Source organism: Marmota monax, unplaced genomic scaffold (assembly GCF_021218885.2).
Source record: "Marmota monax isolate L192 unplaced genomic scaffold, Marmota_monax_Labrador192_F-V1.1 WCK01_AAM20220418_F8-fsc00298, whole genome shotgun sequence".
In the NCBI taxonomy this organism is placed as follows: Eukaryota; Metazoa; Chordata; class Mammalia; order Rodentia; family Sciuridae; genus Marmota; species Marmota monax.
The window spans coordinates 1,191,987-1,218,645 of record NW_026694888.1 but is presented as its reverse complement, the minus strand read 5'-3'; the positions used below and the strand labels follow the sequence as shown (position 1 = coordinate 1,218,645).

At 64.9% G+C, this 26,659-nt stretch overlaps 1 protein-coding gene across 2 annotated transcripts; it reads left to right on the top strand.

Annotated features, from left to right (window-relative positions):
• Positions 1–2,274: 2,274 nt before the first annotated feature.
• Gpc1 (glypican 1) lies at positions 2,275–26,373 on the top strand. Of its 2 annotated transcripts, none has more exons than XM_046426739.2 (9): positions 2,275–2,661; positions 20,660–20,818; positions 21,369–21,760; positions 22,394–22,559; positions 23,274–23,404; positions 23,515–23,634; positions 23,717–23,850; positions 24,117–24,313; positions 24,544–26,373. In XM_046426739.2, exons 1-9 carry the CDS (start codon positions 2,496–2,498, stop codon positions 24,774–24,776), a joined length of 1,698 nt encoding a protein of 565 aa, XP_046282695.1. In that variant the 5' UTR covers positions 2,275–2,495; the 3' UTR covers positions 24,777–26,373. The 2 variants fall into 2 exon arrangements, with proteins under 2 accessions (XP_046282695.1, XP_046282696.1); XM_046426740.2 differs by having other exon boundaries at positions 2,277–2,661; positions 24,117–24,292.
• The last annotated feature ends 286 nt before the right edge of the window (positions 26,374–26,659 follow it).

Genomic DNA, 26,659 nt, shown 5'->3' with positions numbered 1-26,659 from the left:
TCTGCAGTCCCCCAGGACACCACACCTCCTGTGTGCCCAGCTGGTCAGTGCCATGACCTGACCCCACCTCATGCCCTCTGACCCCAGCTGCCTAGATGTACTGCTCCCATCCCCGTGCACTCCACTGCCACCAGGACTGACCCTTACAACAGGACATCCTGCAGTGACGTCATGAACATGCTGGAGAAGCAAGACTTTCTGGTCTCTGGGAGTGGGCTTCCCAGAAGTGGATCCAGAGCCAGGTCACAGGGGCAGCAGGGAAAACATCTCACTGAGCTCAGCACCTCTCTTTGATCTTCCTGGAAGATGGGGACATGAAGCTGAAGGCCAGCCCACCTGTGGCTGGGACTGTTTCTCCTCTCCAGGGCCAGCCCTGGCCCTGCCTGGCACTCCCTCACGGGTTAAGGCTAAGCACCCTGAAGCCACCCGACACCAAGGAGACCAAAGGGAGAAAACAGCAACAGCCCCTGACCCTCAGCCAGGGAGGGAAGGCAGCTGGGGTCCTGCACCAGCCACACATGTGGCCCTCGGGTCTCCTCACCCAGGGCCATTCTCCAAGAGGCCTGTTCCCCTGATGGAATGGGCACAGAATGAGCAGGGCTTCCTCTCTGGGGGCCAGTCCTGAGACCCGCGGGTGGCAAGGCGCCAACCTGGCAGGTGGTGCTAAGGATGTTCTAGGGGAGGGGTCACTGCGCCAGCACCATAGCTGTGATCATCACATCCTTGAGATTTGCTGTCCACAGGTCCAGAAATGACCTGGACACTGCCCCTGCCCTGAGGACTCGCTCTCTCATCAGGATAAAAGGAAACCTGGAACAATGGGTTACCCTCACGTCTGGATTCCTAGAGCAGCTGGGTCCTCCTGATGCAGCTGCCTGTGGGAGAGGTCAGACTCCCCAACCTCAGGGAGGCAGGGAGCCTGGGAAGCTGTGAGGGAGGAGGAGCCAGGCAGGCCTCAGGCAGGTGAAGGGAAGCCCGCCAGGCCCCGGCAAGGAGAAGCTGGCCTGAGCATGCAGCACAGGGCTCTGTAAGTGGCAAAAGTGACACAGAGGCGGGACAGTGGGGGAGGGCAGATCTCGGCCGGCTACCTCTCAAGCAGTGACTCAGTTCTCTACCCAGGGGGCAGTCTTCTCTGGGGGTGGGGCAGGGAACCCCAGCTACGGGTACTAAAGGTGCCAACTTTTGTGTTCTCCTCCCATTTCCAGCGATGGGTTCATAGACTGGCCCAGGTCACGGTGGTCTCTGGGACCACAGCATGGAAGAAATGGAGAAGCCGCTCAGATACCAGCACTAATTAATGGGGGATGCCTTGGCACCCCCACTTCCCTTTCCACTGACAGCTAAGGGCACTGCCTACCCTGCCGGGAGCCCACCCGCCCTCACTCCTCCACAACCTGACCTGTAGGTCCAACCCAGCCCTTCTCCAGAGGTCACTGGCCGCCACCGGCCGCCAAGCCTACAGACCCTCCTCTGCCCCGTCGCTTTTGTTTCTCGAGCACCCAGAGTCACGAGGAGGGGACCAAACACCGCGGACAATCTCCAACGACTGCCTATACGCAGACTTAAGAGCCGGGGAGGGCTAGTTTCTTGGCCAGTTTCCCGCGAACAGCTCCCACCCTCCCCCACAAAAAATCAGGTGTGAACTGGGGCGAGGAAAGGCTCCTGGAGAGGACGGGGGAGAGACGACTGGCACCGCGTGCAGGCGAGGAGGCCGGCGGCGGACGGAGGTGCGCAGCGCGGCAGAGGCGAGCGGGCGCTGCGGGAGCCGCGGTGCACGGCGCTAGGCCAGGGTGCGTGAAGCCGGGCAGAGCTAGGCATGGGGAAGCCGGGAGGGGTGCTGATTTCGGCTGGGGGCGGGGAGGACCCTGATTGGCGCGTGGAGGGCGTGATGTCACGTCCGGCGGGGGAAGCCCTGCCTCAGCGGCCCCCCCGCCCACGCCCCCACCCCCACAGGTGGTGTCTCCGCCCTGGGCGCTGGGTATAGGGGCCTGCCCTCGGGGACCTGGGACGCAGCCTTAGCGCTCCCAGGGTCTTTCCGCTTCACCCCAGCGATCAGTAGATTTGCGCGGGCAGGACGGGCCTGCGCGTCCCCTCCGAGCCAAGGAGCGCAGCGTGCGCCCGGATCGCGCCCCCGTGCCGCGCCCCGCCCCGCCCCGCCCCGCCGGGTGCTCCCCTCCTCCCTCCCTGCGCTCCCCGCCCCGCCCCGCCCCTCTCCGCGGCCGCCGAGGGGCCGGGCCGGCGGCGGGGGAGGCGCCGAGCTGGGACTGCGCGCTCGCCCGCCGCGCTCTGGGCGGCCCGACCGAGCGGCCGGACCTCGCGCCCCGCGCGCCCCAGCCGGCTTTTGTTGTCTCCGCCTTCTCAGCCCCGCCGCCTCGGGACCGCGAGCGGTGCGCGCCAGGACCTTGGCTCTGCCCTTCCCGGGCGGGGACTGCGTGGGGCTAGCCGGGATCCGAGAGAGGCGCGCGCGGGCGGCCGGGGGCGCCGCCGGCCCCGCCATGGATCTGCGGGCCCGAGGCTGGTGGCTGCTGTGCGCGGCCGCCGCGCTCGTCGCTTGCGCCTGCGGGGACCCTGCCAGCAAGAGCCGGAGCTGCAGCGAAGTCCGCCAGATCTACGGGGCCAAGGGCTTCAGCCTGAGCGATGTGCCCCAGGCGGAGATCTCGGGTGAGTGAGAGCGCGGCGCAGGGCCCAGCTGTGGGTCCCCGACCCCAGAGCACCAGAGGTCTCCTCTGCGCCCCCTGCCCTCCCTCTCGTGTGCACTGCGCGACCCAGGCGCTGGAGCCCGCCGCCTGCGCCCTGCCGCCTGGGCTCCGAGTGACCCCCAGCGCCCCCCGCCCGCTCGCCTTTACCCCCACGGTCCTCTCCCCATACTTCGGCTTGGCCTGGTCGTCCCCCAACCCCCAACAGGCGTGTTGGTCCCTTCCTCGAGTTCTTCTCGCTGCCCCCCCCCCCCCGCACGGAGCGCTCCTTCCGAGCAGCCTGCTCGGCCTAGTGTGCTGGCAGGGCGGCAGTCCCAGTCTCGGGCAGCGCGCCGGCCACCCTCGCCACGGGGCGAGCGGGAGCTGCGGAGCGGGCTGCCTGGGCGCTGCCGGGTCTCGGCGCGGTGGGGCTTTCGGGCGCAGATGACCGTGATCTAAAACTAGACTCCACTGTGGACCTCGCCGGGAGAGTCAGGGGTCCTGCCCAGGGATTCCCGCGGATCCCCAACAGCGACAGCCTAGGTGGGTTTTGTGGGCAGATCCTCTCTTGAGTGGTGGTGGGAGAAGTGATGAGCCGGCTGTGCGCTTCTGTGCGACCCGGGCCGTGGCTCGCAGGGATTCCTGCGAGGAACTTGTGCCCGCTGGAGCCCAGCCCCCGCGAACGGGTCCTCGCGGCACTTGGGGCCGCCCGAAGCCGCGAGCCCAGCTGCAGGTGGTCGGCGCCTTGGATCCCGCCCAGGGGCCTCGTCATCTCTTTGTAAGAAGAGCGGCCCTCCTGGCGGCGGCCTCATCCCTGCAGCTGCCTGCTGGACTGCCCTTCCCCTCCCTTCCCTGGCGGCTGGAGGAGCTTGGCGGATAGAATTGTATGTGAGCTTGGGACTGTGGGACCCTACTGTGCTCAGGATCGCCCAGATCCCAGGCTTCACAAGAACATGAGGAGCCTCCCTAGGTCCACGAAGCATTCTGGAGCCCGGTGACCAGGGTAGAGCAGGCCAGGGTCCTCTGGAGACCCTGGGGGTGAGGACGTGCCCTGGAGGGGCTGAACTCAAGTGGTGACCTGGGGAGTGTGGAACCACCACACTGTGGCATCCTGAATGAGAGCTAAGAGCATCCTCCATGGCGTGGAGGCAGAGGAGGCGGCCAGGCTCTGGACCTCTGCCTCACAGGAGGGGCACAGCCCACAGCCCTCCCCTCAGCCTGACTCTGTTGACAGGGCCCCTCTCGGTCCCCAGGACAGGCCTCCTGTGCTCCTCCTGGAGACAGTGCCTGTCATCCTCAAGCCTGCCTCCTGTACCTCTCTGGTTCTGTTTGTCTGAGAGGTGGCACACCTGGGTGCCTGGCAGCACAGGGGCCTGGCACAGGCTGGCTAGTGCTCTGCCCACACAGGAACTTGTTCCCATCCTGGCCTTTCTGTGGACCCCCCCCCCCCCCCGGCACACACACCCCAGTGGCTGAGCAGCGGCTCCCTGACGCCAGCCTGGGGGCTTGGAGGGTGTTCTCCTGAGAAGCCATCAAGCCACAGCCCTGGTGAACACATCCATGCCCCTCAGCTGGCACCTCCCCAGGGATCTCCTGAACTTGCTGCTGTTCAAAGTTAGACACAGAGTGGCAGAGTGGGCAGCTGCCAAGGGCAGAGAGGGCAGGCTGGAGAGGTGGGGTGGACTGACCTGGATGTTGCTGCCCAGGTATGGGGAGCACTGGGTTAGGGATGCAGAGCAATTGCCTGATGTCTGTGATGGGTGCTGTCCCTCAGCCTGGACATGTGGCTGCCTGCGCTGTCTCCAGGGTCACACTGGCCATGGGCTGGAACCTGCTCTGGCTCAAGTGCATCCTCCTGCGGCATGTAAGATGGGGTGGGCTTTGGGCTTTTTGTCTCTGAGGGCCTGCCGCTCTCCCCAGAAGCTCCATGACTGTACCCTGCTACGGTCCCCAAAAGATGAGAGCACTCCACGAGGCACAGGACCGTGGAGAGACTGTATGTGCCATGTGAGTCCAGGGGAACAGGGTGACCTCCCAGGGGAGTGGCAGTCCTAGGGACAGCCAAGCCCACATCCCCTCCTGCTCTGTGCCACCAGGCTCAGCCTCCTAGGACCGGGCGCCCTCTGGTGGCTCCTGGTGGCAGGGTCCTCCCGGGTACCCTGGATCCTGGGGGCCAGCGCCTTACTGGGGAAGAGGTCTCTCCTCAGAGGATGTGGGCCTGAAGCCGGAGGCCTGCTGGTGTTCCCACTGGGCTCAGGTGGCCCAGCCTTTGGAGGGGCACCCAACACCTCCCCAAGGTTAGGAGGAGGAGAGCAGCCCATGGCCATCAGTGGCCTCCCAGCTGAGAAGGGGACACTGTCTGAGGAACTGGGCTCTGTGGGAGGTATGGTGTACTTTGCTGGACAGCCTGGCCAGGCAGTGATGACCACAGCTGCCTCTGAGGAAGCAGGCTTGGGGTGGCAGCCGAGCCAAGGCCACTGCAGCAGGCAGCCCTCTGGGCCCGGGTGCTGCACAGAGGGTGGAGCTGGCAAGCCCTGCTGAATCACGGCCGCGGCCAGCAGGGTCTCTACCTGTGCTGGCAGGTTGTCTCGGGCCACAGGTGTTCCCTGAGCACCTGCCCAGCCTCCCGTCTCTGTGGCTTGTCCTGTGTCTGCTCATTCACTGGGGTCCCTGGGGGCAGGGACTGCCACTGTCTGGTTCTCTGTTGTCACCACTGAGCGGTACCTGGCTGCTGGCCCTAATTGGGTTCTCAGAAGACCCCTGTGGGCGCGCTTCTCGCCCACCATGCTGGGGTGGGTAGGGTGGGTGGAGGGTGACTTGGAGTGCATGCAGCCTTGTTGGCAGAGGAGGGTGGGCCCAGAGGTCCAGTATTGGGATTGGAGGTCAGAGGGGGCTTGCAGCTGTCCTGTGACTCCCCTGCTCTGGGGTGGCAGCCTGCCTGCCAGCCTGAGGGGCTCCCACAGCCCTGGGCCTGCACAGGAACCTCACCCCACCCTGGCCCTCAGCAGGAACGGACTGTGCGGCCAGAGCCAGGATGGCGAGCACAGATTTTTGAGGGGAGGATCCAGAAGAGGTGGTTCTGGCTAGTCCCAGAAGCCGCCCACATGTGCTCCTTAGTTGAGCTTAGGGTGCCACTCAGAAGCTACCTGGCCCATTGCCCCTCCCCAGATTAGAAGGTTCTCTGTGCCCTGTCCTTTCCAGGCACAGAAGCCACCATGTGGCTCAGCAGGGGTCTCCAAGGTAGTCCTCAGTTTCCGCTCTGCAACAAGAAGCTGTTCATCAGGCCCAGCATGAGGACCAGGCTTTGGGGCACCAGGGAACTGCCATTCAACAGGGCCATCTGCACAGGACAGGCTGCCTGTCCCTCCAAGTGGGGCCCTCTGCTCAGCCTCCCGGGTCTCTTCTCATCACTCACGAGAATGTGAACAGCCACAATTGTCCCAAGGTTGCCAGGAGAGGAGCAGGCAGCCTCAGGCCCTGTCCCCACTCACCCCAGAGGCCTGAGGAGGCCGGTGCAAGCCCTCTCGGGTAGCAGTGTCCGGAAGCTGACAGTCACCATGCCTGTCTTCCGGTCACTGTCTGGTCAGCATGTTGTAGAGAGGGCCTGTACAGACCCATTTCACACATGAGGGAATCAAGGCCCCGAGAAGCCACGTAACTTTCTTGGGGCTCAGGCTGATTGACCCCAAGGCCTTTGGCACTAACCGCTGCCCAGTAAAGCAGCTCAGCCTGCCCTGTCCCTGGCTCCGTGTTTTCTAGAAGCCGTTGAGCCTGGAGGCCTGAAGTGGGCTTTGGCAACCTGGGCCCTGGAGACACCTGGCTGCCTCCCCACTCAGCCCGCCTTGGGTGCCACCACTTGGGATTTGGAACTTGTTTTGACAGACACCCGCCATCCTGCCTGGCTCCTGCCAGCCCTCAGGTAGAGGCCAGCTCTTCAGCTGTTTTGGACCAGCCACTCCAGCCCCAGCCAGGAGGGCCACTTCTGAGCACCAGGGTGTGCCCAGAGGATGACCCAGCTGTACTGCTGGCCAGCCCAAGGAGACTCCCCCAACAGGTCCCAGTCAGGGAGATACCAGCTGCCCCAAATAGGCAAGGTCCCCAGGAAGGGTGGACAGACGTCCTGTTCATAAGCGGCAAAGCCAGGGAAACTAGATGGGTTGGTCTGTTGGTGGACTGTGGCCCCACAGTGGCTCTAATGCTGGTGCTAACTAGGGACAGTGCAGGTCTGTGGTCACAGGCCTGCCTGGAGGGACCCAGGGCACAGAGCCAGGAGGAGGGGTCAGTGAGTGTGTGAACACACCTGTTGGGACCATGGTGCCCACAGCTGCGGCAGGCACTGGTGAGGACACTGCAGAAGACAGGCTGGCTCAGGGCCCCAGGGCGTCAGGTCTGCCGTGCCCTGGGCTGTGTGCGCTAGGCAACGAGAGGCTGCCACTGTTCCCCCCAAAGCCTGGCTCCGAGTGACTTCAGGTCAGGACTCAGGACCCTTTCAGGCCCAGGGAGGGGGCCAGAGGGATTCCTGTACCCAGTCCTAGCCTGGCCCAGTGTCTCCTGGTACGGACCCCAAGCCGCCCGTCCTGGGCACAGCCCTGTTCCATGAGGGGCCCAGGCTGGGACCCCTGCCCCGAGCCCAGCGCCTCCCCTGGTGCCCACGGCAGCCAGACAGGCCTGGGCAGGTGCCGGAGCTGCTTGCAGTCTGTGTGGGGTGCTGAGGCATGGTGCATGGGGATGCCCCGTCCTGAGTGGAGCACAGGGCCTCCGGGCTGAGGGGAGGGCTGCCCTGATCCCCAGAGAGCAAGCCCGGGCCTCCCACCTGCTGGCCGTCCTCAGCGCCCGTGCTGGAGAGCCGCGGGCGAGGGCACAGCGACAGCAGGGCTTCCTGGGTGGGCTTAGGGGCCCTGGGGCCAGGCCAGCCTCAGTGTCTGCTGTGGGTCAGTGTCCCTCCCAGTGGCTCCTGGCTGCTCACCATCCGGGTACACATAGCGTCCCTCTAAGTAGTCCTCTGGTGCCCTCTGAGGGCCCACGCCCAGCTCCTCGTCCCTCGGGACCTCATCCTCAGCAGTGTCCCTGGCCAGACACACTTGGGCTCCTGTTGACACTCCCCACTCTGGGCAGGCCTCAGTGCCCTTCAGGGTGGGGATGTTCTGAGCGCCCCTGGTGTGCCAGGCAGGGGCTGCCATAACCGAGCTGGCACAGCCAGGAAACTGCAGCCTCATGGTCTCCCAGCTTTGCAGGCTGCAGGTCTGAGCCCCCGGGGTCGGTGGGTGGTTCCCCTCTGGCCAGCTCCTGGTTGGCTGGCACCTTGGCTTGTCAACCTACCTTCCTCCTCACAGGCTCCTCCCCACATGCATCTGTCTCCAGGTGTCCCCTCCTATGAGGCCATCAGTCCCCTTGGGTCAGGGTCCAGGATGATCTCATCCTAACCAGTTACATCTACAAGGACCCCGTCCCTAACGTGGCCCTATTCTGGGTCCTGAGGTGCCATTCAGCTCCCCGTGAGGGGGGTGCTGAGCCCGCCTCCATCTCGCTAGAGACTCTGGACTCTGGGTGTTCATGACTGTGGCCACCTGAGGACAGGGCCCAGCCTCTGCTGGTCTCTGGCACCCAGGCCCTGGTGACAGGCTCCTTGTCCCGCACACCCACAGCAGTCTGGGGCACAGCCTGGTCCCTGCCGACCGGGAGGCCTAACCCCAGCCCCCTTCCTCGGTGGGCCTGGGCTTCCCCCTGTCAGGGCCAGGTTGCTCTTTCTCAAGTCCTGGCCTGGTGGTGCTCCCCCAGTGACCCGAGCTGGGCCTGCTGACCGGCATGGCCCAGAGCCAGCAGGGGCGGGCAGTGAGGAGCGGTCTGAAAACCCGTGGCGTGAGCCCTGGGACGCAGTGGTGTCAGCCTCGCACAGGCCCCGGGGTCCCCACCCGGGAGTGGGACAGCCTTCAAGCCAGCCCCCTGCTCAGCCCTCAGCTGGACTTTCCGGGGAGTCTGTGTGGTGCGCAGCAGAAAGAAGCCCAGGGCGTGTGGGTGGCGTCCTCTCCTGAGGTGGACTGGCCAGGAGGCCTGCTGCTCACTCGGGGCAATGCTCCCTGGGTTCTGAAGGCTTGGCGGGGTGACAGGGCAGTCCCCAGGGCCTCCATATTCCTGCTCCTTGGCCGCCTGGCCTGCCCTCAGCCCCCATAGGCTCCCAGAGGAGCAGTGGCTCTGGGTTCATGGGGGAAGGAGAGCCAGCACAGAGAGGCCACCCGCTGCGAGCTGCCCACAGACCAGGCCTGGGTAGAAGCAGACAGAAAGCCAGGCCCCTGCAGGAGGCCGGTGCAGAGTGGGGAAGGCCAAAGCAGAGAGCGGCGGCCCCCAGGGTCAGCCCATGGGCTCTGCCTTGCCAGCCCTGCAGCTGGGCAGAGAGCCCAGCCAGCCAGGGAGGTCATGGGCGACACACAGGCAGGATGGCCGGCCAGCGGGTCAGAACACAGAAGGCCAGGCTAGCCGACCCCCAGCCAGCCACACCTAGGTGGACCTCCTGAGGTCTGAGCTGGCCCTTCCAGTGGTTACCAGATAGCTGAGCCCTGCTGTCCTGCCTCATCATGGGGGACATGGGCGAGCTGGACATACTGGGAGGCACGGGCCTCCAGCCTTGTGCCCCTGCAGCCCCGAACATCTAGCTAGAGATGTGGTAGGGTGGCCTGGGCACCTTCTGTACCCCCAGTCTTGCCCACAGCCCTGGGGACTGCCCTGGGACGCAGGGTGTGGGCACAGGTCTCCCTCCTGGGGACACCAAGGCCTTGGGCTTGGCTCCACCCTCCTGGTGGACAATATTGGACCATATCCCCGAGACACAAGGACAGCTGTCTGTGGGTGCCCGTCTGCCCGTCCTGTGTCTGGTGCATCCTGGGTGTCTGAACTGTCCCTGCGGTGAGCCATGTGTGACGTGCCAGTTTGTCCTCAGGTGTCTGGGCCATGAGTGCCCCTGACGCTGTTGGGCCCCCAGGATACCTGTGGCTGTCCGCCAAGCCCTGGGGAGCAGATGATGCCACTTGCTGCCAGGGTTGGCTCAGGTGCTCACACATCTGTGCTGGACCAGGGCTTTATAGGGCAGAGGAGCCCAGCACCACTCAGCTGGCAGAGCTGGGCGCAGTGAGCCCTTGGCCTACGTCAGGCACCCTCCCTTGCAGAGAGGCACCCCCAGTTGGTGCTGACCGCTCTAGTGGTGGGGGCTCTGGGCGTAGGGCACCTGGTCAGGCACCCTGCACGGGTCCCCCTGGGGCCACTCCCCACCAGGAAGTGCTGCCCAAGGGCCCCAGGCATCTCGGTGGTAGGCACAGCCTGCTCTAGGCCTCTGTCGCATGGTGGGCTCAGGAGAGGGACTCAGGGAGGCTTGATGAGGGTCAGGTGGATAAGCAGGTGGTCACTCACCTGGGCACAGCTCAGGGTCAGGGACAGAATTCAGAGATGACACAGGTGGCTGAGAAGGACTGACCCCTAACTGAGGGGCACCTTGGTGTTCCTGGGCCTGGGACTCAACCAACAGTACGAAAGGCGATGTCACTGTGGCCGACCACCACAGCATTGAAACTAGTTCCCCTGCAGCCCTCACCAGAGGGCACGGGCCCAAGGTGCAGAGGTCAAGCCGTGCTGGGCCGCGAGCGGGGCGGCCAGCCTGCGTAGCCCAGTGTGGGGCTGAGCAAGGGGTGTGCTCCCCTTGTGGAGGGGCACAGGCCTCGGAAGCACCCAAGGTTCCCTCCTGAGCACCTGCTGTATGCAGATGCCCCAAGGGTGTCTAATGCCTCAAGGGTACCTGAGCGCCCACTGTGTGCCGAGCGCTGTTCTTGGTGCTGAGGTGAAGCCACCGAGAAGGCGCTCCCTGGCGCCCTGCAGTCAGCACCAGGACGGCGGAGCAGCGGAGGGTTTTGTGAGTGTCCTTGCTTAGACAGTGACCAGTGTTGCTCACGTCCTTTCAAAGCAAAAGGAAGGGAGTGAACCTCAGTGTCTGTGCTAGGCTCACAGTCACACACCCACCTCGTGACACAAACCCTCCAGCTGGGCAGGAAGGAGCCTGCCTGAGGACAGGCCGGACCCCAGACGCAGCCCAGCCACTGTCCTGCCCAGCCACCTCTCCAGTACAGAGGAAGGGCCCAGCCCCAGGGCTGCCTGTGTGGGTCTCTGCCCGCGGGCTGCTCGTGCACCTGCCTCCCCGGGAGCCTGGCACACATGCTCTCAGAGTGGTGGGCCGCAGGGTGTACTTGGCACGTTCTGGGAGAACACAAGAGGAGCCGTGGGGAAGGGACGAGGAGGACGGGACTCTCCTGGGCCGAGGAGCAGGAGAGGCTGGGGCGGGCCGGTGGGAGGCTGGAGCAGGAGGCTGTGTAGCCCCCTGTGGCCTGCTCCAAGGCCACACTGCAGAGAGGAGGAAGGAGGTCCACCCTCAGAGGGGGCCTGAAGCCCTCAGCACGCGTCCACCCCTGGGGCTGTCCTGGAAGGGGTGGGCTTCGCTGGGCACAGAGCAACAGAGGTGGGGCCAGTGAGAGGGCCAGACTTGGTCCTGGGCAGGCAGGGGCTGAGGGCGTGGTGGCCAGGAGCAGGGAAGGACAACTGTGACCACAAGTGCACTCTGTGTCGGTGTGGGTGCCCGGGGGATCCCCACATCTGTTCCTGCTCTGAGCAGCCATGAGTCCAGTGGGAGCTGCTCCTCCCCCAGAGCCTCTGTCTGGCGAGGCAGGATGGACAGTGAGTGTGCTGTCAGGAAGGAGGACCTGGTGGCTGCCCAGAGGAGGTGGCCCGGCTGGAGAAGGCCAGGCTCGTGGCTGTGGGCCAGTGGTTTGTGCTTGTCCATGTCAGCACACTGACTCTGGGATCCGAGGATAAAGGCCTACCAGGATAAAGCCACATCCTTGGCTAAGGGCTTCTCTCTTAAGGATAGTGGCTGTCCTTGGTGGCCATCATCCTAGCAAGGAGAGGATCCTCAAAGGAATCCAAAGCCCAATCTCCTGGTCCAGCTTGCCTGCCTGGACTCCAGTGCCAGCTCTGAACTCATTTGCTGAGTGACCTTGGGCAGATTACTGAACCTCTCTGCGCATGTTGTGTGTCATATGGGTGGCACGTTGCTGAGAGAACACAAGAGGAGCCGTGGGGGGGGGGGGCGGTAGGAGGAGGCCTGTTCTTTTTCCAAGTCCTGTCTCGTCCGTGTAGGGCGGTGGGGCCAGTGTGCATCTGTCCAGGCTGAGGAGCTAGGAGTCTGGGAGATCCTGGCCACTGTCACCACACTGCTGACTCCAGGAAGTCACCTGGGTCACCCTAACACGCATTGTCGACACTGCTGTTTGTTTCGCACGGGGACTGACTGCCAGGGCCCTTCGGAGTGGTACTCACACATGTCCCTGGGCACAGTGGATTGGGGACATGTGTAGCAGACCCTCTGGGGCCAGCATGGAGGGTGGGGCTGGTCAGGAAGGGAGCGCAGGGTAGGAAGGGACAGGAGACAGTGCCGTGCGGCCTGGCCTGGGTGGCATGCCCGGCCACCTCTGTGTGCTGCCTCTGACCCCATGTGGGGACGGGCTGTTCCCTCCTCTCAGCTGTCCTCTGGGGCTGGATGGGCCTCGCTGAGCCATAGGCCCTCCTGCCCAGCTGCACCACAGATCCAATGTCCGGGTGCTGGCGTGCCTCCGGCCTCCGTGGGGACATCCAGGTGCAAGCCCTGAGCCGAGGCGTGGGGAGGGAGCAGCCCCACCCTCCCACCTGCTCCCAGGACCCCCAGAGGCCAGGTCCCACCCCTGGGGGAGTGGGACAGGCAGCCCTTGTGCTCCTGGGGAGGGCCCTTCCTGGTGGGGGCTCCTGCAACCTTGAGGAGCCACTGGTGGGCACCCCATATGTCCTTGAGGTCCCACCTGAGGGTGCTTCAGGTGAGCTGTTCTGGCCAGCAGTGACAGTGCGGGCCCTTGAGGGCAGCTACCTGGCCCCCAGTGAGGTCCACTGGACCCTGGTTTTACAAGGCAGGCCTCATCTCCACACGGCAGTGCTGGGCCCCAGCCCTGGCCAAGCCTGGCACTCACTCCTGGGGATCAGCATCAGCCCAGAGACGGCGACCACGCAGCCGCCACGGGACACTGTGCCTGGGCCTGTCTGTGCCTGGGTCCTACCTGCCTGTGGGCAGGCTGAGGTGAGGGAGCCAGGGCTCCCCGGTCCACACCGCCTCCAGCAGCCTCCGCAGGGTGTGAGGACCAGGCCCAGAGCCACAGAGGTGTGTCTGTACAGCGTGGGGCTCGTGACTCCAGGAAGGGCCTGCCCGCACCCCACAAGGACAGGTAGACACAGGACAGTCCATTAAGTGGAGATGGGTGTGACTCATTCTGCAGCATGACACGTCCCAGACATTTTAATTCCAAATCAGGGACAGTTTTCAGTGTGAGCATGCCCACGAATGTAACTCAGTGGGTCCCAAGTGTTTTGAGGTGACTGAGGATTATCTGCTTTCCCCAAGGTAAGCTGTCCACCCCGGGAGGCTGGCCACCTGGCCTGTTTTTTTAGCGCAGTGCAATGGCATGAAGCACATTCACGAGCTGTGCGGTGTCACCACCATCCAGATGACTCGTAAAACTGATGCTGCCCCTGTTAAACACAGGGGCTTGTTCCCCTGGCCAGGTCCTTACAGCCACCATCTGCCTTGCGCTCTGGGGGCCTTGTGTGAGTGGAGACATCCAGTGCTTGTCCACCATCATACTGTCCTTGAGGTCCATCCATGATACAGCGAGCGTCGGGATTCCCTCCTTTCAGGGCTGAATAGTATTCCATTCTGTGGATCTACAGTGTGTTCATCCATTCAAGGGCTGGGTGACGCCTCTTTCCACCTCTTGGCCCTTCCTTTCCAGTGCTGTACCCTGGTGCTCAGGTGTCTGTTCAGGTCCCTGCTATCAATTTTGACACTAAAACTTTATTCATTGTTCATCTCAAATTCAGAGGTCTCACTGGTGCCAGTGCTGTTATCAGCCACCCTTCCCTAGTTGTGCCTGCAGGGTGGGGCCGGGCTGCGCTCAGGAGCCCACACACCTGCCTGCCTGGGCGGCCACCGCCCCGGGCCCGGAGACCGCCCAGGCCTCTGCAGCCCCGGCATGTCTGCTCCTGCTTCCCCTCGCCTGCCTGCTGAGGAATTCCCCGGGATGGAACCCCGGGAGGGAGAGGGGCTGTGTGTCTGGGCCACTCCTACAGTGGCCTTGGGCACACCTTGACACACACCTCATGGTTGAAGAGGATGTACAGAGTGCCTCTTGGTGGGGCCCTGGGGACCTCCCCTCGCAGTTCCCAGCTCCCCACACCACAGGCTGCGAGGGACCTTCGAGGGGGCACCTGCTTGAGGGGAAGGGGGGTCTGAGTGTGTGGAGGGGCCTGGTCCCCCAGTGCCCACACGGGGTGTACACAAGTGCTCAGCACCAGGTCCCGCCAGGGCTGGACAGAAGCCAGAGGAAGGAAGTGAGCTTCCCCTGGCAGAAGGAGGGACCCAGGAAGGACTGGTGAGCCAGCCCAGGGGGAAGGAAGGGGAGGGGGTGAACAGGTCAAGGCTGTGGGGGAGGGGTGGCTGGACAGCCGGGGAGTGGCCCAGCCCCTGCCCCAGCCTTTCACCTGCACCTGCTCTGGGCTCTGACGCAGCCCCGTCTGTGCACATGGCTGTGGCCTTTCAGCACCCACAGGGCAGGCGTCAGGCCCACACTGTGTCCCCTAATGCAGCTCCAGAGTGTCCAGTGTGGACACAGCAGAGGGAGCAGGATCCGTCCGTGTGTGGGCCTCCTCAGCTGCTCTGTGTCCCAGCAGGGGTGGGGGAGGCAAGCTGTACCCCGAGAGCTCTGCAGTGTGGCCACTCTTGCTCCCCCACACCTGAACCCCTACCCTGCCCCTGCTTGGCTACTGGGACAGGCCCCAAGGGAGCGCCCCCAGGCTGCTTGGCCCGGGAGGAGAGACCAGGGCTGAACTTGGCCTGTGAGTGGGCTGCCCAGGACACTTGGGGCTTGCCTCATCCCCAATGTGTTCTGAGGCCAAAGCATGAGCCATGGACACTGAGACAACTGGCAGCTGAGGTGGCCTGCTGGGGGGACCTGGTGCTTCCGGGCAGGATGGCCTGACCAGGGGTATCCCGTGCAGGTAGCAGGAGCTAAGAGGACAGCCTTTCATGTTGATCTTAGGGGGTCTTAGGTGTGTGTCCGGCCTTGGCAGGGGACCTGTGTCTCCAGGTCAGACTGCCAGTAGGCTGAGAAGGCACCGGGACGGTAGAGGCGTGTGAAGGGGTGTTCTCCCCAGCCGGTGGAGACAGGGAGCAGCTGCCGGATGGTGTCCCGCAGCCGCGTGGGGAGAGGACAGCTACAGCATAAACCTCACAGGTGGGAGGGTCACCTGGCGGATGTGGGGTCTGGTATTTTTGAGGAAAAGCAGATGCGGATATTGGGAGCAGGTGATTATGGAGGGAGGTCCAGGTGTCCTGGGACTGGGGCCGGTGGAGGCTGTAGGGTACCTAGGTGGCTTTTTGAGTGCCCAGACAGCACTAGGGATCTGCTTGAACAGCAGAAGAACTCTCTCCTGTGGTCAGCTGCCACTCACCATGCAGCATAGATACCTGATCCCACCCCTCCCCTCCCTGGAGGCGCCTGGCTCCAGGGAGCACCTGGCGGGGGCGGGGCAGCGCCTCGGAGCTGGGCGGGAGGACTCGGGGCGGCCAGGCGCGGCCAGCGGTTTCCAGGGAGACGGGCGGCGCCGACGCAGCGGGCGGGCTGCGGGAAGAGGCGCGCCCCCGCGCCGGGAGCCGCCCTCCGCCGTGCGCGCCAGTGCTGCTGCGGCGCTGCCCCTGGCTGCGGTGGCCACCGAGTCTCCAGTGTCCGCGCCCGCCGGCCCGTGTCCCCCAGGTCCTTCCAGCGAGTCCGTCCGGCTGCTCCGCGTTTCCCCGGCCGGGCCCCTTTAGGCCCCACGCGGCCTCACCCGGAGCCCCGCGCCGCCTGGACACCACCGCAGCTTCTGGGGACGAGCGAGCTGGAGCCGCCGCTGCCGGAAGGGGGTTCCGAGCCTCGGCCCGGAGGCGCCCGCCGCCATCCCCATCCCAGCCGCCACTCATCTCCACCCCTCCTCCTGGCCGTCCTCACCCGCTGTCCCTGTCACTACCGCCCCAGTCCCATCTTCAGCCCCATCCATCCTCATCCCTCTCCATCAGGAGCGCGGTCGCTGGCCTCCGGGTCCCCTCCATCAGCCTCCGCAGCCTCGCTGCACCCGGCCACCCACCCCCTCTGCTGCTGGCAGTCGGCTCCCACTTCACCCTGTCCCCATGTCCCTCGCGGTCGTACCCCGCGGCGCCCCGCCGCTCTCCCCGCCCCCACCCTTCCTCTGCACCCCTTCCTGCCGCAGCCCCCTCCTGCCGCGAGCCCCCCTTCCTCGTCCACCCAGCCCATCCCCCTCCGCATGTCGCAGCCCCGGGAGCCCCCTCCCGGTGCCTGCCGCACCCACTGCGGCAAGCCCCTTCCCCGCCAATCGCGGCGCCCTCCCGCCCCTGCTCTGCCGCAGCCCCCGCACCGCCGCCCCTCCCCGCTGCACTTCCAGACCCTGTACCTGCTCCGGCTCCACGGCCCTCGGTCCGAGGGCGATGGCGGCGGCGGTGACAGCCCCTGGTGTCTCGGAGCCTTTGTTCCTCGCGGGGCAGCCTGGCCCTAGTCGCCCCTGCAGGCAGTGGCGGGTGCCTGGAGCCCCGCAGGCCTGGGAGCGAACACTCCCACCGAACGCAGAGGTGTCAGCTGTGGACTCCCCTCGGTGATGGAGGCGCTGCCCAGCGGAGGGGCTCCTTGGTGATGCTGTCATTGGGTGAAATAGGGGCGGGGGCTTTGGATCGTGAGATTGTCCGGGAGGGAAGCAAAGCACGTTTGGGGGTGCAGACAGGGATTGAGGGGTGCTGTTGAAGCCATTTGTGAGGAGTGGAGGTACCAATTTGTCTGTCTCCCGATGGGTGCTATGGTGCCTTCCTGGTCAGACAGCCCGTGCTCAGGTAGGACCCCCACAGGAGCAGGCCAGAGGTGCAGGCTTCTTGGGGAACAGGGGCGAACACAGTAAAGAGGTTCCCCCAGGAAACCTTGGCCATTTGTCTCGTGCTCCCACTCCTGGCAGGGTCAGGCTGTTGCACGTGGGAAAATCCTTTGGATGGAGTCCAGGGGCAAAGTGGGCACCCGCAGGCTTTGGGAAGAGGACTTTTGCTGGGGAGAGCCTCCTGCCCTGGTCAGTCAGGCAGAAGGCCACTGTGGGGATCCAGAGCTTGGGGGAGGGGGGTCTGCTCCTCTCCCTTGGCATGTTTTGGTGTCCATGGTGCCTAGAGCTGTCCACCCTGATCTGTGAGTGCAAAGCGCCTGGGGGTCTCAGCTTCCTGTCTCCACCACCCATGTGGAAGCTTCTGGAGGAAAGGGCTTGGCCAGGCGCCATCTCTCTGCAGTCTCCTTGGGAGGGCTCCAGGGTGCCCGTAACAGGCAGCTGCCCATGTAGACCAGGATAAATGAGGCCATGTCCGACATCAGATGGCGACCCTGTCGGATGGCAGTCTTGGCTACAGCGTGTGCTGACCACGAGGACCATGGGTGGGCTGCTCATGCCCAGAGACACAGGGTTGGAGCAGCCGGGGCAGCAGGGTCTGGCCTAGGAGATGTCTAAGCCGCGGCTGGTAAGGGTCTTGCCGAGAAGCAGCCTGGGGTGAGCCCATGTGGTCTGAATGTGGAGGGAAGAGAACCAGAGGGCAGCCGGGGTGGCTTGGAATCAGGAACCAGACTTTGAGTCTGAAGAGACGGGTGGAAACAAGCCTGCCAGGAATAACACCCCACCCCCCAAAAAAACCAAAAACCTGGGAGTATCGGAAAAGGGAAGTATCCCAAAGACGAGGAAGAGAAAGTTCTAGAAGGATGGGGTAGAACAGATTCAGCCAAGGGATCAAGAAAGAAAAAAGATCAAGGGACAGGTTTCGGCCCAGCAGGAGGCAGCGTGAGAGCTGGACCCGTACAGAGGGAGGGGTCTTTGGGGGGTGGCTCCTGGGTCTGGGAAGGAGGGCTTCTGCGGACTCACTCTTCAGCCTGGGCCAGGAGGTGGAGAACACGCAGGCACACGCTTCAGGGCTGAGTTGAGAGAAGGGGTGGAGACTTGCTCAGACAAGTCAGACACAGGTCACTGTCATCCAGACAGCTGCCCCCACTGCCACAGCTTCTGTTCCTGAAGGTTCAGGGCTGCCTCGGGGACACACATCCAGATTCGCCCACGGGTCAGGGTCTGGCTGGGCCAGGGCTCAGCACACAGGACGGAAGCCTTCTGCGCAGCGGGCCTCAGGGGTGGCCTGGCCCAGCCTGCCCGGGGCCCTCAGGCCGGCGCCCAGGCTCTGGCTCCGTGTCTTCACTCCCGTGTTGTCCGAGGAGGGAGGGAGGGACGGGGGCTGTGCTAGGGCGGCCGGAACATCGCAGGTCACCGGGCCGGCTGGGCGAGGTGGCCGGGCAGGGCCAGGGCTGCAGAAGAGGCTACAGGGAGGGCCCTGCTCCTGATGGCCGGCCAGCCATGCCGAGGAGACCCTCCCAGAACCTGTGCAGGATGGGGGAGCACCAGTGCTCTTGGGCTCCAGTGGCCTGGCCTCACCTCTGCATCCACCTCCTCCTGGCTGCAGGTTGGGTGGGATGGGGTCCACTGGGACCCCAGCATTCGGGAGGGAGAGCACAGTAGTGTGGTTTCCTCCTGGCAGCCCCAGTCCTTGGGCCTCTGACCTGTCTTGGCCCAGCCTGAAGGTGCTGGCCTGCCTACCTGCAGCACATGCCTAGCAGCTGGCCCGGGTGCCCTGGTACAGCTGAGCCCAGGGTGTAGACTTAAGGCCCATGCTGACACCTGCAGCCTCCTGCCCGAGGCACGCTCCCTGGCTTGATGTCCACCCAGCACCACCAGGGGCCCAGCCCTCAGGGTGGATCCCCCCAGGTGCTCTCCCCACCCCTCCTGTGGAGGGGGGACATCCTTGCCTAGCTGAGGCAGCGGGACTCAAGACCGGCCCCCCAAGTAAACATGACCCGTCCTCACACAGTCCCGTAGCGGTGTCCCTTGTCTGCGAGCCCAGATGGCCATGGCCATGGATGTGGGGGAGCTGCGGTTTCTGCAGACTGAGTCGAGAAGGCACCGGGCCCCACTGAGTCAGGGTCAGTAAGACTGCAAGAGTGGAGGGCGGCACTTGGTGCTGACGGAGATTCTGTGCCTCATCCTTCCCACTGGAGGGGACCGGGGTGCCCTGTCCACCAGGCTCTGACAGGGTGGACCTGGGACCCCAACAGGCCCCCACCTGAAAGGCCTGGCAGCAGCTCAGACCCCTGCCCCCCAGCAGGCCTCTGGCTTAGCAGGGTGTGGCCAGAGTGGGCACCTAGCTCCTGGCCCTGTCTGCCCATCGGTCCTGTCCCTCCCCAGGTGGGAGCTTGATGGCATGCCCTTTCCTGGACATGGCCCCTTCAAGGAGCAGGCACCCCAGGTGGGGTGAAGGAGGGTGACAGGTGGGGGCCTGGGAGCAGCACTGCTCACGTGGTCAGCACGTGCTTCTTCCCGTCCGGCCTCCTCTGAAACACCCACCTACAATAGCCCCCTTTCTTCTGAGACCTGCTTGAACCGGGGGTGTCCCTGAACAAGGACACCACTTCTCCTGTTCTCCTGCCAGCCTTGCTCCCCATCTCTGAGCTCTCGGCTGTGAGGTGGAGGCTCCCTGGGGGCACTGGGGCAAGAGCCTCAGAACGGGACAAGTCGGGGCTCCAGGCTGAGGCTCCAGCTGTGCTGAAGGAGGGGCCGTCCGTCCATACCCCAGGAGGGCTCTCCTGGCCCCTCTGCCCCCACCAGGCAGCCTGGCACCTGCAGCTCGTGACCATGTTGGGTCCAGGGCAGAGGCCACAGCAGGAGCCCAGACAGTCTGGTTCCCTCCACTTTCAGCTTCCCCTGGGTGCCCGTCCTCCTGGGTGCCCGTCCTGAGCCCTGTGCAGTGTGGCGCCTGAAGCCAGGGCTCTGCAGGGTGAATTCAGCCTGACTGCAGACGCCTGACTCTCCAGCCCCAGCTGGCTTGGGGGGGAGGCAGCTGCCCCAGGCCCTGCAGGTGGCCTGAGCCCCTCTTGTGGCTGGCTAGAGGCTAGTGGACCTCTCTGTCCACATCCGAGGCTCAGGTCCCAGTCGGCAGACCTCTGGGCCCACCTCCCAGCAGAACTGCACCTTCCCATGCCCCCTCTGGGTCACCTTGATGCCCTCTGCCTACTAAGGGACGGGCAGCTGTGAGCTTCCCACCCTCGAACTTGGGTCCCCAGACCCCTCCCCACTCCCTCCTGGACGCAGAGGTTGGGCCTGTTCCTCCCATGTCTTCCCATGACCCCACTCCGCAAGGGTCACAGCCACACTAGGCTGGCCCCAGCACCCTCCAGTCACTCCTCCGCTGCCTGGTGGGTGCGCACCATCCCACTGGCCCTCCCTCCACCCCGACCCAGGAGGGCACCAGGGGAGCCCCACCAGGTGGTAGTGTGGCCTGGTGGACAGGCCCAGGGGCCCCTGGAACAGAGTGGCCCAGCGGGTGTGGGCCTGAGCCCAGTCAGTCTGAGCAGCTCGGTCTCCTCACGAGGCCAGGAACCTTGGTCCTGGTCTGTACAGCAAGGTCCTTTAAAACTGGATCCTGGGCCACGCACTTGTCCCTGGTATTAAACAGCCACATGTGCACCGTGGGCTCTGTGGGGCCAAAGCCTGCCCTCGTCCCCCGGGCGGTTGGCGGTCATGCTGTGTGGCACCGTCCTGATGGTGCTGCTGGAAGCTGACACCCAGCAGAGCAGGGTACCGGGTACCCAGAGGGCCCCGTCAGGGCCGCCGTCCGTCCCCTCCACAGCCCGCACCCAGGTGCTGTGGGGTGTCTGCCTCACTGGGCACTCCACAAGTTCTGGTCTGCCATCCTGTCCAGGAGAGCCCTGGGCAGCCTCGGCCCCTTCTCGCCCTCACGCCACCCTTCCCCACAGGGGAGCACTTGCGGATCTGCCCCCAGGGCTACACCTGCTGCACCAGCGAGATGGAGGAGAACCTGGCCAACCGCAGCCGCACAGAGCTGGAGACGGCACTTCGCGACAGCAGCCGGGCCCTGCAGGCCACACTGGCCACCCAGCTGCACGGCATTGACGGTGAGTCTAGGGTTGGTGGCACGCTCCTTCCTGCAGGGTCTGAGCCAGGGGATCTGGCAGGAGGAGGGAGGCAGAATGAGCGCCTCGGAGCTGGGACTTGGGTATCGCTATCAGGAGAGGGCTGCCCTCGGGTGGGGCCTGAGTGGGGGACAGACAGGGCTCAACTGCAGCCTGATCTCTGTGCTGGATCATGACACTCAGAGCTAAGGCTTCTGGGGTCTGAGCAGTTACAGACCTTAAGTTCTACTTCTAGAGAGAACGGGGACTCTCCAGGCCCCATCCTGGGCACATGGGGTACAAGGGCATTTCCCCAAACTGTGGGGTCTGCAGTACACGCTTGTACCTGTCCCCCCACCCTGCCAGGATGTGTCCATCGGAGGCACATGGGGCCTCTGGGGCCCAACCAGCCTCTGCAGCCTGGCATCTGGCTCTGATGACCACACGCACAGTGTCTCCCCGCTGGGCCCTCTTGTCCCCATGGGCTGCCAGGGTGTTGGGTGGATGGACAGAGAGCAGGACCTCTGAAGGCCGCCCCGCGCTGTGTGTGCAGGTCACTTCCAGAGCCTGCTGAACGAGTCGGAGCGCGCACTGCAGGAGGCCTTCCCGGACGCCTTCGGGGGGCTGTACACGCAGAATGCCCGGGCCTTCCGGGACCTGTACGCCGAGCTGCGCCTCTACTACCGCGGAGCCAACCTGCACCTGGAGGAGACGCTGGCCGAGTTCTGGGCCCGCCTGCTGGAGCGCCTCTTCAGGCAGCTGCACCCCCAGCTGCTGCTGCCCGACGACTACCTGGACTGCCTGGGCAAGCAGGCCGAGGCGCTGCGGCCCTTCGGGGAGTCCCCGCGGGAGCTGCGCCTGCGGGCCACGCGGGCCTTCGTGGCGGCACGCTCCTTCGTGCAGGGTCTGGGCGTGGCCAGCGACGTGGTCCGGAAGGTGGCCCAGGTACACACGTTGCTAAATGTCCCCGTGCCCTGCCCCAGACTCGGCCCCTGGCAGCTCTGCCCTGTCAGCTGTGTCCCCAGGCGTGAGCTCCACTCTGGGCCAGATGGCCAGCCCACTTGCTGCCCAGTCCTGTCTTGGGCCAGGCTGCGCCCTGGGCAGAAGGGGAAGGGCCGGAGGCCTAGGGCTGAGGCTGGGCCTGGCTGGGGGCTCGGGATCCACTGGGGGTCCGACACACTCGTGCGGCTGACACGGGTGGGGCTCTGAGGCCTAGGCAGGCCGCCCTGGAAGGGCAGAGGATGCCTGCTACACCCCTGCAGCCCTGGATGTGAGCTGCCCCGCCTCCAGCCAGGGTCCTTAGCGTGTCACCCCACCGCTGAGCCTCGGGTTGCTCTGTGTGGTAGGGCTTTCTGCGTCCCACCAAGGGTCGGTGACGATGGTGTGCTGGGAGTGGTGACCATCCTGACGCCTTCCGGGACCTGTACGCCCTGCATGCCCAAGCTGGCTAGGCACGGTCCCCCGTGTGTCAGGCAGAGCTGGGGTCACCTCTGACTCCATGCAGAGCCCGCCGGGGCTTGGTCATGGCTGCAGCTCACCTCGTCGGCCGGGTGTGCTCAGGTAGCCTTTGCTCCCCAGGTGCCCCTGGGCCCCGAGTGCTCTCGAGCTGTCATGAAGCTGGTCTACTGTGCCCACTGCCTGGGGGTCCCTGGTGCCCGGCCCTGCCCCGACTATTGCCGAAACGTGCTTAAGGGCTGCCTGGCCAACCAGGCAGACCTGGACGCCGAATGGAGGAACCTTCTAGGTGAGCCCCTGCCTGGCCTTGGGAGCTCTCCACTGTGGACCTGGGAGGCAGGTGGTCCCTGCTCAGTAGGGAGACCCAGGGCCAGATCTGGGTGGGAGTGTGGGGTTGAGTGTTCCGACTGGTATGTGACCTGGGGGAACACTGTGGGATCCTAGTTCCTTGTCCTGCCCCACTGAGCAGCCTCCAGCACATGCATGAGCTACGTACAGGCTCTGACACGTGGGAGCTGGCACACACACAGTCCGGCAGGTACGTGTGCTGTCACGTGTGTCTATACACCCACGTGCTGCCGTCGGTGGGTGACCCAGCATGCCCATGTCCATCTGCTGGCATGTGAGTCAGCACACACACCAACACACGTCAGCCTGCAAGAGCAAGGCGGGCGTCAAGTGGGTGGGAAAGGTGCCCACACCGTGGGCATCACATGCAGTGCCCGCGCGTACGTGCCGACGCCTGTGACGTCATGGTGTGAGACAGAAACTTACCAAACGTGTAAGCTCTCAGTGCACACGGCCTGCACAGGTGGGCGCGTGTGGATGAGGTGGGCCCAAGGACCACAGATGTCCTCTGTTGGCATGAGCTTGTGCCCTGGGTGGGCTGTGGGTGTGTGCCTGCCGAGTGCTGGGCCCCCACGGGGAGCAAGCCCCTGGAGCCCTGCTGTGGACCTGCACTGACCCCTGCCTGGCGTGTCTGTGCGGGTCAACGTCTGTCCAGACTCCATGGTGCTCGTCACCGACAAGTTCTGGGGCCCGTCGGGAGCAGAGAGCGTCATCGGCAGTGTGCACATGTGGCTAGCAGAGGCCATCAACGCCCTCCAGGACAACAAGGACACACTGACGGCCAAGGTTCGGGCAGGGGCAACCAAGAGCATGGGGGGGGGGGCGGGCGTTGCTGCTGTGGCCCACCTGGGCCCGAGAGTCCCTGCTGGCCTCCAGGACCTCTGTGGTGTCTATAGGTCATCCAGGGCTGCGGGAACCCCAGGGTCAACCCCCAGGGCCCTGGGCCTGAGGAGAAGCGGCGCCGGGGCAAGCTGACCTTGCAGGAGCAGCCCCCGACAGGCACGCTGCAGAAGCTGGTGAGCGGCCCCGCCCCTGCCCTGAGTGTGGGGAGGGCAGGGTGGCTGCAGGCTGCCCAGTGACCTGACTGCTGCCTGGCAGGTCTCCGAGGCCAAGGCCCAGCTCCGAGACATACAGGACTTCTGGATCAGCCTCCCAGGGACGCTGTGCGGTGAGAAGATGGCCATGAGCTCTGCCAGTGATGACCGTTGCTGGAACGGGATGGCCAAGGGCCGGTAGGTGCTGCCTCGCTGGCCGTGTCCTGCACGTGGCTTGCAGCAGTACACAGGAAGTGGGGCGGGGGGGGGGGCATGCCTTTACCCAGACACTTGAGGGTAGAGACCCCACACTAGGGCTGTGTGGCTGCCACTGGCCCCTGGAGGGCCGCTGGGTGCCTCCAGCTGGGGGTCTTGGGCCTGGGGGTGGGCAGTGGGAGCGTGTTCTGCTGGCACGGGCCCCTTTGCAAGATGCAGTGACGGGGGCTTTGCCTGATCTGCCTCAGGTACCTACCCGAAGTGATGGGTGACGGCCTGGCCAACCAGATCAACAACCCCGAGGTGGAGGTGGACATCACCAAGCCAGACATGACCATCCGGCAGCAGATCATGCAGCTGAAGATCATGACCAACCGGCTGCGTGGGGCCTACAGTGGCAGTGACGTGGACTTCCAGGACGCCAGTGAGGGTCCCGGCCCTGACGGTGGGGCTGGGCGCTGATAACCAGGGGTCCCAAGGGCTGTGAGGGTCTGCTGCTGGGCGGGGACACCACGCCTGTGTCCCTGCAGCGGCTGAGGCCCGGCAAACCCAGGAGGGCCAGTAGCACTGGACCACAGCAGTCACACTGGACCTGGGCCACACAGAGAGCCATCGGGTCCCTGGACACGGGGTCTCTGGGTAGGGGCAGCTGCTGGAGTCCCCTCTCCTCCCCAGGTGATGACGGCAGTGGCTCAGGCAGCGGCGGTGGCTGCCCTGACGTCATCTGCGGCCGGAGGGTCAGCAAGAAAAGCTCCAGCTCCCGCACGCCCTTGACCCACGCCCTCCCCGGCCTGTCCGAGCGAGAGGGGCAGAAGACCTCGGCCGCTGGCCGCCCCCAGCCCCGTGCCCTGCTCCTGCTCCTGCTCCTGCTCCTGGTTCTCGCGGCAGCCAGGCCCCGGTGGCGGTAACTGCCACGGCCCAGGGACGAGGCCAAGGACAGACTTTGCCAAAACGCAAAACAGGATATTTAATTCCCCTTGGCCTGCAGAGGCCCAGGGTAGGACGAGGGGACAGTGGCTCTGTGTGCTGGGCAGGGTGCGTGGGGCCCCAGCACCCAGGCCTGGCCTCACCTGCCACCCTGGCTTTTAATTTTGTATGAGGTCCTCAGGTCAGCTGGGAGCCAGTGTCCCCAAAAGCCATGTATTTCAGGGACCTCAGGGACATCTCTGGCTGCCCGTACCCCCCCACCCCTCCCAAGGCCCATGGAGGAGGTGACCCTTAGCAACGTCCCGCTGGAGACCTCGAGCGAGCCTGTGCCTTCCTCGCTGCCTTCTGCCGGGGACTCTCTGCTGGACCTCCCTGGCTTCACATCAGCAAGGCCCACCCCTCCGCACCCCCAGGGTGTCGGGGGCCCCTGACCATGCTCTGGCAGGGCCTCTGAGCTTATGCATGATGCCTCCCACCCAGTGGGGCTCTGAAGCCAGGGCCCACTCTCCCTGTGTCGCCTCAGAGTCCCAGTGGACGCAGTCCACCCTTGGGGCCGTGCCAGCACAGCCATACCCCGGCTCTGCTATGTTGACCTTTTGCTTGTGGGTGGGGTGCTGTCCCCACCACCCAGGGAAGCAGAGGGCCTGCCCCTCACTTGTGCTCACATACACAGGCCTTCTGGGGCCAGGTCTGCAAGAGGAACCCCACTTCTGGGGAGTAGCCAGCCATTCCTACCCCACCCCACCCAGACAGGATGGCCCTGGGGCTGCGGGCCAGGGCATAGCCTGACAGTCGAGGGCTTCTCCAGCACATGCACATTCAAACACTTCTTTCCCTGCCCCGAGACCTGCACCTCAGTCCTCCTGAAGCATTGGAGGTCCTGGAGCCCAGCTTGGACCCTGGGGCCCTTCAGTGGCCCTGGACTGAGTGTGCCCAGCTCACTGAGGGCATCGGGCCCTCGGGCATGGGCAAGTCCTCCCCGTCTCCAGGCCCAGAAGCCAGCAAGCCCTGGAGCAGGGACTGGCGTCCTATAAGAGGGGCCCCTGCACGGCGAAGGACGACAGGGGGCAGACACCGAGTTGCCACAGCCAGGGACAGTCGTTCCGACCCACACGGGCCTTGAGAAGGTCACTCAGTGCTTCTTTGATCTCTGCTGCTGGGCCGGGGGGTCTTCCCACCTGCACAGTGGGGGAGGCTGTGGGTGCTGGTCCAGCCCCTTGGCACAGGGTGGGAGACTCAAGCTGGTCCTTGGACGTGTTGGGTCAGGCCCTTGGGACCCCTGCCCTGTAAGAGCCCCGTAAGTGCCATGCAGGCTGAGGTGGCTGGAGCCGACCCAAGCCCCGGGACAGAGGACCCAGTCCTGGGAGGCAGCAGTGACACTGCCCGTGATGGCCAGGGGTGACACCCCGCACTACCCCACATGCTTCTCTGGAAGGGGCAACCCTGAGCAGCCACTGGTCAGGGCAGTGGCCCAGCCTGCTGTGTCCTTCCTCATGAGGCCCCTGGTCACTCAGTGCCAGCAGGTCGCCAGGTCACATGTGTCGAGTCCTTGTATGAATAAAAGGCTGGAGACCCACACAGGACAAAGCCTCATGTGTGGCTCTGAGCCTGCCTCGTGCCACCCAGCAGAGCGCGTGTGAGCTGGTGCCCGGGCGTGCACGGCAGGACGTGCGTCAGGCTCTGGTGGGAGGGGGGCCCCATACTGCCATGGGCCACTGCATTGCCAGGCCCTGGCCAGACCCCCATCTTTGGCTGAGCACCCTTTGTGGGATGTGGGTGGGAGAGGCCAGAACTGGGCTCCAGATGATCTAGGCAGGCCCCACCCACCTTCCACCTCTGCCCACCCCCTCTGGGTGTGCAATGC